This window comes from Hemiscyllium ocellatum, chromosome 50 (assembly GCF_020745735.1).
Source record: "Hemiscyllium ocellatum isolate sHemOce1 chromosome 50, sHemOce1.pat.X.cur, whole genome shotgun sequence".
Taxonomy (NCBI): Eukaryota; Metazoa; Chordata; class Chondrichthyes; order Orectolobiformes; family Hemiscylliidae; genus Hemiscyllium; species Hemiscyllium ocellatum.
The window spans coordinates 2,409,281-2,419,980 of record NC_083450.1 but is presented as its reverse complement, the minus strand read 5'-3'; the positions used below and the strand labels follow the sequence as shown (position 1 = coordinate 2,419,980).

Below are 10,700 nucleotides of genomic sequence, written 5' to 3'. Positions count from 1 at the left end.
CATTCATCTGTCAAGCCACCCAAGAATCTTTTCAAGAAGGGGCACTGGATTCAAGACGTCAAGTCTGTTTTCTCTCCACAGATGCTGCCAGACCTGCTGAGATTCTGCAGCAATTCTAATCTGTTTCAGACCTTTGTTTCATTTTAGGAGAAAGTGAGGTCTGCAGATGCTGGGGATCAGAGCTGAAAATGTGTTACTAGAAAAGCGCAGCAGGTCAGGCAGCATCCAAGGAGCAGGAGTTTCGACGTTTCAGGCATGAGCCCTTCTTCAGGAATGAGGAGAGTGTGCCCCACAAGTCCCTCCTCCCTTCCCTTGATCTTCGCCTGTGACTCACCTAGCGATGGTACGTGGACCGCAGGAGTACTTTGGGTTTCCTAATGTGTCGAATTACACCGAAACACAATAGAAACAAAAACACTGAGTACTGCTTTTAATTGGAGTTAGGTATGAATTAAAATAGATGCATATGGTGCATGCAATGACATGATATGGAAGAAACTTTAAGTTCCAATTCAAATGGCTTGAATGCGATGCTCCAGTTGAAGGTTAATACTCAGTGCTGGTCCCACATATGTCGACATGGGATTTCTGCACTGAGTTCAATTGGAATACAAACAACAGAAATTAGAAACTGAGTGGACAGTATCAGTGGAGGAAGGTGAAGGGTCAGGGCATAATCTTTAGGCCAGCAGTCTCAATGTTCAGATATCTCCGCTTCCAAATCACAAAGGTTTGTGCAGGGAGTGATCCGGGTTCCTGAGCTGAGAGAGTTGCGCGTAGACACGAACGACAAAGCAGACTTTAGTGGCCAGCAGCAGCAGCTGCCCGAAAGCTCAGGGGCGTGAGGTTTGGGTAAATATCCAGCACAGTTCTTGGGGCTCCCACAGACCACTCACGGAGGTACGGACCAGGGTTAGAGGGTGACAGTGGGGTCGGAGAGGAGGGAGAGTGTAACGTGAGCCCAAGGATGAGATGTTGCTCAAGAGGTCTTTCCTTTGTTAAAAGGAGGCAGTGCTTCAGACGCGAGTGGCTCAGAGGGAGCTGCAGATTCTCTCGAACGTGTTTGGATTGTAGTTGCAGAGGAAGATCAGTTCTTTCTTCCCTTCTTCTGTATAAGCTGCACAGAGAGAGACAGGAGGAGAGAGACTGGGTTAAACAGCAGCATCGCGAGTGCAGGAAGCTGACTGGAGCTGGTTGTGTGCTGGGCAAGGTCACGACACAGTGCAGCCAGGCTATGACAACCCTCAGAGGCAGCTCGGTCAGGAGTCATGTCCTTTTCCCTCCTGATGTTTCAAATTCCAGGTTTCTCCCTCTGTGGTATCTATTCACACGAAGCAGAAAGGTGACCTGCTGCTAGGGTCTCCTGAAACCACATACCTTGTCTATTAAACCACACACCAAACACCTGGTCTGCAGCTTCAGGCATTGCTGAGGGAACAAAATAAGATTTCAAAGGATGATACCCATCCCTCCAAATCACAGCTCACTACCAACTTCAAGGGAAAACCAAGAATGGGCAATAAATACTGGCCCAGCCCCAACAGTCATGTCCACGAAATGATTGGAAACTAATACACGAACTGTCGGCTTATACCCACCAGGGAAGGAGAAACTGGCAGATAAACAAGACAGAAGTTGACCTAATGGCGGTCTTGTGAATGAGGAATGGTTTTGGACAACGTAGATGGAGAGATGCTTCCACCTGCACAGGACCACAGAACCTGTCAATATTTCACAGTCGGGAAGAAATCTAGTTAGGATTTCAGAGGAAACATCTTCACCTAGGGAGGGGAGGGGAGGGGAGGGGAGGGGAGGGGAGGGGCAGGGGGGAGAATGGGGGAGCTCACTAGTAAGAGAAATGCTTTGAGGGGGCAAGCTGGACAAATAGATAAGGGAGAGTGTGTGGACTGAAAAACAACGATGGAGTAGATGAAGAACAGCAGGATGAAACTTGTGAGGAGCACGGAATGGCTGGGCCGAATGGCCTGTCGATGTGCCCTTTCTTCTCTCCTGGGACAGCAGGAGGAAGGAAATAGCAGCAAGCTCCCAGAGGAGACCAAGCCCAGCAAAGTCTGAGGGGAAGTGCAGAGATGTACTACAGTACCTCTGCTGGGAATGAACACAATAAATAGGAGCAGGAGTAGGCTATCTAGCCCTTTGAGCCTGCTCAGTCATTCAGGGATGATCTTTGTGTGGCCTCAGCTCTCCTTACGTGCCCTCTCACCATAACCCTTAATTCCTTTCCTGTTCAAAACACTATCTATCTTAGCTCTGAAAACATTTACTGAGGAAGCCACAACTACTTCACAGTTTCACAACTCTCTGGGTGAAGAAGTTCCCTCTCCGTTCAGTCCTAAATCTGCTCCCCCTCATTTTGAGTCTATGCCCTCTTCCCCTAGTTTCACCTGCCAGTGGAAACATCCCTCCCTACTTCCATCTTATCTACTCCCTTCAACATTTTATATGTTTCTATAAGATCCCCCTTGTTCTAAATTCCAATGAATATAATCCCAGTCTACTCAGTCTCTCCTGAGAAGTCAACCCCCTCAACTCCAGAATCAACCCCAGTGAACACACAGACCCACTTCCCCCTACCCTATCCCCATAACACTGCATTTGTTTGGGAAATGGGTGTGCCACATCCATCCCATTGGCATATTCCCACAGGCTGCAGGTCCTTACCGTTCTCATGCTGAATCCACTTGCGGTCTATGTAATATTGATAGCAACTCTCAAACTCCTTCTCGCTATAGTTCATCACTTGAACAGGGACAAAGGGATCCATGGCATCAAAACCTTCCTGTTGTGGGGTTAGCACGCAGAAACAGACACAGATAAAAACAGCACTCTACGTGTCATACATCATCCTAGATTTCTATGCTTGCAGGGGCATTAACAACAGCACAAACTAAATCAACAAACTCACTGTACCCCAGTGTTACACAGCAACTGGCCTGTCCCCCACCAGTACTGTACCCCAGTGTTATACAGTGACAGACCTGTCCCCACCAGTACTGTACCCCAGTGTTATACAGTGACAGACCTGTCCCCCACCAGTACTGTACCCCAGTGTTGTACAGTGACAGACTTGTCCCCACCAGTACTGTACCCCAGTGTTATACAGTGATAGACCTGAACCCCACCAGTACTGTACCCCAGTGTTATACACTGACAGACCTGTCCCCCACCAGTACTGTACCCCAGGGTTATACAGTGATAGACCTGAACCCCACCAGTACTGTACCCCAGTGTTATACAGTGACAGACCTGTCCCCCACCAGTACTGTACCCCAGTATTATACAGTGACAGACCTGTCCCCCACCAGTACTGTACCCCAGGGTTATACAGTGACAGACCTGTCCCCCACCAGTACTGTACCCCAGTGTTATACAGTGACAGACTTGTCCCCACCAGTACTGTACCCCAGTGTTATACAGTGATAGACCTGAACCCCACCAGTACTGTACCCCAGTGTTATACAGTGACAGACCTGTCCCCCACCAGTACTGTACCCCAGGGTTACACAGCAACTGGCCTGTCCCCCACCAGTACTGTAGCCCAGGGTTATACAGTGACAGACCTGTTCCCCCACCAGTACTGTACCCCAGTGTTATACAGTGACAGACCTGTCCCCACCAGTACTGTACCCCAATGTTATACAGGGACAGACCTGTCCCCACCAGTACTGTACCCCAGTGTTATACAGTGATAGACCTGAACCCCACCAGTACTGTACCCCAGTGTTATACAGTGACAGACCTGTCCCCCACCAGTACTGTACCCCAGGGTTACACAGCAACTGGCCTGTCCCCCACCAGTACTGTAGCCCAGGGTTATACAGTGACAGACCTGTTCCCCTACCAGTACTGTACCCTAGTGTTATACAGTGACAGACCTGTCCCCACCAGTACTGTACCCCAATGTTATACAGGGACAGACCTGTCCCCACCAGTACTGTACCCCAATGTTATACAGGGACAGACCTGTCCCCACCAGTACTGTACCCTAGTGTTATACAGTGACAGACCTGTCCCTACCAGTACTGTACCCCAGGGTTACACAGCAACTGGCCTGTCCCCCACCAGTACTGTACCCCATGGTTATACAGTAACAGACCTGTTCCCCCACCAGTACTGTACCCCAGTGTTATACAGGGACAGACCTGTCCCCACCAGTACTGTACCCCAATGTTATAGTGACAGACCTATCCACACATGATGACAGTGCTCACCTTCCTCAGTAGCTGATGGGGCAGGTGCGATAAGCCTGCACATCCTAGTGCTCCAGTCTGAGTCAGCGTTGTAATCACTGCCCCGCCAGACTGTAACAGGAGAGGGGTTGTTAATGCCATTTTAGACAACTGCAGCAGAACGCCACCACTAAACACATCTTCCCCTCACTTCCCTGTCTGCATTTCAGAGATCGTTCCCTCTGGGACACCCGAGTCCATTCATCGACCACAAACACCAGCCCACCTCACCTCCACTTCTCACAGCACCTTCTCATGTAATCACAGAGGCTGCAACACCTGCCATTTTACTGCACCCACTGTGGCCTACTCTACGTTGGAGAAACCAAATGCAGACTGGGTGACTGTGCACAAGTGTGGCCCCCGCCATCCTGTCGCTGATCATTTTGACACAGCCTCCTGTTCACATGCCCACTTCTCCATCCACGACATGCTGCAGTGTTCCAGTGAATCCCAACACAAACTGGAGGAACAACAACTCATCTTCAGACCAGGCACTTTACAACCCTCTGGACTTGATGTTGAGTGAACCAACTCGGATTCCTTCCCTTTCTATTAGCTTTACTTGTTACCTTCTCTGCCACCTTGTCCTCTCTCCTGTACCTCCCACCCCACCCCAGTGGGACTGACTGTTCTTTAAAGCCTGACAGTTAGACACACCATTGTTCTACCATTCTCACATTCCGATCACTTAATCTGAACTGTCAACATCTTCTCTCCCCAGCACTCCACCACCAACGACAGCATAAATGCTGCCTCCTCCACACTTCACTTCAGCACTGATGGAGAGTCGTCTCGACCCAAAACGTTAGGTTGCTGTCTCTCCATGGATGCTGTCTGACCCGCTGTGATCTCCAGCATTTGCTGTTTTCAGTAACACCCTGATGTTGTATCCAGGGACAGACCGGTACTTTTGGTACGGCCTTTTACATCCTTGAGGATTTTCCAACCACTGAACTGTATCCTGGGACATGGGTCAGAAGCAACCAATTCCTGTCCAGCAAACTCTGACCAAAAGCAATGTAATAACGAGCAGCTCATTGGCTTATACATATTGTCCACAAACCAAAGGATTGTGAGAGAACTGTCCTACTCTTCTTCAGATCACAACCCTGGGCTTATGTATCTCCATGAGACACAGGCTCTCACCTGAACAATGACAATTCCCACAGGGCCCGTTCCAGCAGCGCTGACCCTACGACAGTGCAGCGCTGACCCTATGACAGTGCGGCGCTCCAGCAGCGCTGACCCTACAACAGTGCGGCGCTCCAGCAGCGCTGACCCTACGACAGGGCCCACTCCCTCAGCGCTGACCCTCCGACGGTGAGGCACTCCCTCAGCACTGACCCTCCAACAGTGTGGCACTCCCTCAGCGCTGACCCTCCAACAGGGCCCACTCCCTCAGCACTGACCCTCCAACAGGGTGGCACTCCCTCAGTGCTGACCCTCCGACAGGGCCCACTCCCTCAGCACTGACCCTCCGACAGTGCGGCACTCCCTCAGCGCTGACCCTCCGACAGTGCCCACTCCAGCAGTGCTGACCCTCCGACAGTGCGGCGCTCCAGCAGCGCTGACCCTCTGACAATAGTCGGACAGTTACTGAACACCTCTTACCCAATCATTATTCAGCAGCTTCCTCAGATTGTGGATCAGGGTGAGCTCATCTGCGCGCACCTACAAGACAGTCAAACATGTCAGGAACAAGCCAATGAAACCACATACAGTAGTGGCAGCAACAGGAAGCGGGCTGGGAGACAGTGGTTCACATCCAAGCTGACCAGTTCAGTCCCCCTGGCATCTCCGACTGGCCAGATATCAATTAGCCGCATGTTGACCTATCGGCCTTGGGCCCTGAGATGTCAGCCAGCATGGGGAGAAAGGAGGACTGCATTACGTGGACTGGGCTTGTCTGGGTTCATTGAGATGGTGGAGAGTGGGAGTGAATAGGAAGGGATTTGCACACTTTGGGATTGCATGCAAAGGGAGTGAATGAGAAGAGGTTTGGATCCATTGGGATTCGTACAGTGCGAGTGAATGTGAAGGAGTTTGAGTCCATTGGGATTTGTACAGTGGGAGTGAAAGGGAAGGGGTTTGGGTCTTTGGAATGGTGGAGAGTGGGGGAAACAGGGAAGGGGTTTGGGATCATTGGGATTGTGCATAGTGGGAGTGAATGGGAAGGGGTTTGGGTCCATTGGGACAGTGGAGAGTGGGAGTGAATGGGAAGGGGTTTGGGTCCATTGGGACAGTGGAGAGTGGGAGTGAATGGGAAGGGGTTTGGGTCCATTGGGACAGTGGAGAGTGGGAGTGAATGGGAAGGGGTTTGGGTCCATTGGGACAGTGGAGAGTGGGAGTGAATGGGAAGGGGTTTGGGTCCATTGAGACAGTGGAGAGTGGGAGTGAATGGGAAGGGGTTTGGGTCCATTGGGACAGTGGAGAGTGGGAGTGAATGGGAAGGGGTTTGGGTCCATTGGGACAGTGGAGAGTGGGAGTGAATGGGAAGGGGTTTGGGTCCATTGGGACAGTGGAGAGTGGGAGTGAATGGGAAGGGGTTTGGGTCCATTGAGACAGTGGAGAGTGGGAGTGAATGGGAAGGGGTTTGGGTCCATTGGGACAGTGGAGAGTGGGAGTGAATGGGAAGGGGTTTGGGTCCATTGGGACAGTGGAGAGTGGGAGTGAATGGGAAGGGGTTTGGGTCCATTGGGACAGTGGAGAGTGGGAGTGAATGGGAAGGGGTTTGGGTCCATTGGGACAGTGGAGAGTGGGAGTGAATGGGAAGGGGTTTGGATGAATTAGTTTTCTGTATTTTGACCTGAACTGGCCTAAGGTGATATATATCGCTTAAACCATTGTGTGGACAAGATCAGGATGAGTTGTGTGGGGATTTGCCCCTTAATCATGAACATGCATGCAGGTTACAATAACCAAGGTCTCAACTACAGTTCGGACGAAGTTTATGGGATACCTGGCTCCTGTCTTCTTTCTTCATGGTAGTTGGACCCCAGAGAGCATTGACTCCATCAATTGCCACCAACATCCGATATGTGTCAGGTAAGCACTGTGCCTTCAGCTCTTTAAACAGTGCACCCACTGCATCACTGGCATTCTTCATTCGTGTTAAACCCTGGGCAAAGGAGGGACAAGGACCACAATAGTGTTGGTCATTGGCTGTATCTGGTTCCCTGGCTGCCCCTCAGCTACTCCTTTCTGGGGATTTGCTGGCTCCCTCACTGGAGTTCAGCTGGTGTGGTCATAGAGTCAGAGAGATGTACAGCACAGAAACAGACCCTGCGGTCCAACTCGACAATATCAACCCTGGTCCTCTGGACCCATCCATCAGAAACTGGTCTCAACATTCAAGAGAACCTGTGGAGTCTGTGTGGGTGGAACTGAGGAACCACAAAGGCAAAAAAAAACATAATTGGAGTTGCGTACAGACCTCCTAACAGTGGTCAGGACCAGGGACGCAACATGTACCGGGAAATAGAGAAGGCATGTCAAAAAGGCAAGGTCACGGTGATCATGGGAGACTTCAATATGCAGGTGGACTGGGTAAATAATGTTGTCAGTGGATCCAAAGAAAGGGAATTCATGGAATGCTCACAGGATGGCTTTTTGGAGCAGCTTGTCATGGAGCCCACAAGAGAGCAGGCTATTCTGGACCTAGTGCTATGTAATGAACCAGACTTTATAAAAGATCTTAAAGTAAGGGAACCCTTAGGAAGCAGGGATCATAATATGGTAGATTTCAGTCTGGAGTTTGAAAGAGAGAAGGCAATATCGGATGTAATGGTGTTACTGTTAAATAAAGGTAATTATGAGGGCATGAGAGAGGAACTGACAAAAATAGACTGGAAGCAGAGGCTAGCGGGGAAGACAGTAGAGCAAAAATGGCAGAAGTTTGTGGGTATAATTGAGGACACAGTACAGAGGTTCATCCCCAAGAAAAGAAAGATTATCCGGGGAGGGATTAGACAACCATGGCTGACAAAGGAAGTCAGGAAATGTATTAAAGAAAAAGAGAGATCCTATAAAGTGGCCAAGAGCATTGGGAAATCAGAAGATTGGGAAGGCTACAAAAACAAACAGAGGGTAACAAAGAGAGGAATAAGGAAGGAGAGGATCAAATATGAAGGTAGGCTAGCCAGTAATATTACAGCAGGTTAGGCAGCATCCAAGGAATAGGAAATTCGACGTTTCGGGCATAAGCCCTTCATCAGGAAATGCCCGAAACGTCGAATTTCCTATTCCTTGGATGCTGCCTAACCTGCTGTGCTTTAACCAGCAACACATTTTCAGCTGTGATCTCCAGCATCTGCAGACCTCATTTTTTAGCCAGTAATATTAGAAATGATAGTAAAAGTTTCTTTCAATACATAAGAAACAAACAACAGGCAAAAGTAGACATTGGGCCACTTCAAACTGATGCAGGAAGCCTAGTGATGGGAGATAAGGAAATAGCAGGAGAACTTAACAAGTACTTTGCATCAGTTTTCACAGTGGAAGACATGAGTAATATCCCAACAATTAAAGGAAGTCAGGGGGCTGAGTTGAGTATGGTTGCCATTACAAAAGAGATAGTGCTAGAAAAGCTAAAAAGTCTTAAAATTGATAAATCTCCTGGCCCCGATGGGATACACCCTAGAGTTCTGAGAGAGGTGGCTGAGGAAGTAGCGGTGGCATTGGTTGAGATCTTTCAAGAGTCACTGGAGTCAGGGAAAGTCCCAGAGGATTGGAAGATCGCTGTTGTAACCCCCTTGTTCAAGAAAGGATCAAGACAAAAGATGGAAAATTATAGGCCAATTAGCCTAACCTCGGTTGTTGGTAAAATTCTAGAATCCATCATTAAGGATGAGGTTTCTAAATTCTTAGAAGAGCAGAGTCTGATTAGAACAAGTCAACATGGATTTAGTAAGGGGAGGTCATGCCTGACAAACCTGTTGGAATTCTTTGAAGAGGTGACAAGTAGGTTAGACCAGGGAAACCCAGTGGATGTGGTCTATCTAGACTTCCAAAAGGCCTTTGATAAGGTGCCACACGGGAGGCTGCTGAGCAAGGTGAGGGCCCATGGTGTTCAAGGTGAGCTACTGGGATGGATTGAGGATTGGCTGTCTGACAGAAAGCAGAGAGTTGGGATAAAAGGTTCTTTTTCGGAATGGCAGCCGGTGACGAGCGGTGTCCCACAGGGTTCAGTGTTGGGGCCACAGCTGTTCACATTATATATTAGTGATCTGGATGAAGGGACTGGGGGCATTCTCGCGAAGTTTGCAGATGATACGAAGTTAGGTGGACAGGCAGGTAGTACTGAGGAAGTGGGGAGGCTGCAGAAGGATCTGGACAGTTTGGGAGAGTGGTCCAGGAAATGGCTGATGGAATTCAATGTGAGCAAATGCGAGGTCTTGCATTTTGGAAAAAAGAATAACAGCATACACTACTTTCTAAACGGTGAGAAAATTCGTAAAGCCAAAGTACAAAGGGATCTGGGAGTGCTAGTCGAGGATTCTCTAAAGGTAAACATGCAGGTTGAGTCCGTGATTAAGTAAGTGAATGCAATGTTGTCACTTATCTCAAGAGGGTTGGAATATAAAAGCACCGTTGTGCTACTGAGTCTTTATAAAGCTCTGGTTAGGCCCCATTTGGAGTACTGTGTCCAGTTTTGGTCCCCACACCTCAGGAAGGACATACTGGCACTGGAATGTGCCCAGCGGAGATTCACACGGATGATCCCTGGAATGGTTGGTCTAACATACGAGGAACGGCTGAGAATCCTGGGATTGTATTCATTGGAGTTTAGAAGATTAAGGGGAGACTTAATAGAGACGTACAAGATAATACATGGCTTGGAAAGGGTGGACGCTAGGAAATTGTTTCTGTTAGGCGAGGAGACTAGGACCCGTGGACACAGCCTTAGAATTAGAGGGGGTCAATTCAGAACAGAAATGCAGAGACATTTCTTCAGCTAGAGAGTGGTGGGCCTGTGGAATTCATTGCCGCAGAGTGCAGTGGTGGCCGGGACGCTAAATGTCTTCAAGGCAGAGATTGATAGATTCTCATTGTCTCGAGGAATTAAGGGCTACGGGGAGAATGCGGGTAAGTGGAGCTGAAATGCCCATCAGCCATGATTGAATGGCGGAGTGGACTCGATGGGCCGAATGGCCTTACTTCCACTCCTATGTCTTATGGTCTAACCAAGATTCATCCCTCTCTGAATAAAATCCTCACATGCCCACTTGGAGGCAGTGTATAGGATGAAAACCTGTCATCACTCTGACACACACGCACGTGCACACTGACTCTGACACACACACACACACACATGCTCACTCGCACAGAGATTCTGACATGAGCGTACACATGCACACAGACTGACACACATACATTCATACACACTAACAGATGCGTGCATGCATATTCACACACACACACGCAGACTCTGACATACACAAAAACTCT

At 49.2% G+C, this 10,700-nt stretch overlaps 1 protein-coding gene across 4 annotated transcripts in view; it reads right to left on the bottom strand.

The window, feature by feature from the left end:
* Positions 1-415: 415 nt before the first annotated feature.
* dap3 (death associated protein 3) overlaps positions 416-10,700 on the bottom strand; it is a 42,608-nt gene continuing 32,323 nt past the window's right edge. For all 4 annotated transcript variants that reach the window (XM_060820568.1, XM_060820567.1, XM_060820566.1 and 1 more), the window contains 5 exons: positions 7,213-7,371; positions 5,865-5,924; positions 4,233-4,322; positions 2,683-2,800; positions 416-1,117 (listed from right to left, as the gene is read on the bottom strand). In XM_060820568.1, the coding sequence (XP_060676551.1) occupies positions 1,032-1,117; positions 2,683-2,800; positions 4,233-4,322; positions 5,865-5,924; positions 7,213-7,371 (513 nt within the window). In that variant the 3' untranslated portion in view covers positions 416-1,031. The remainder of the gene's footprint in view (positions 1,118-2,682; positions 2,801-4,232; positions 4,323-5,864; positions 5,925-7,212; positions 7,372-10,700) is intronic.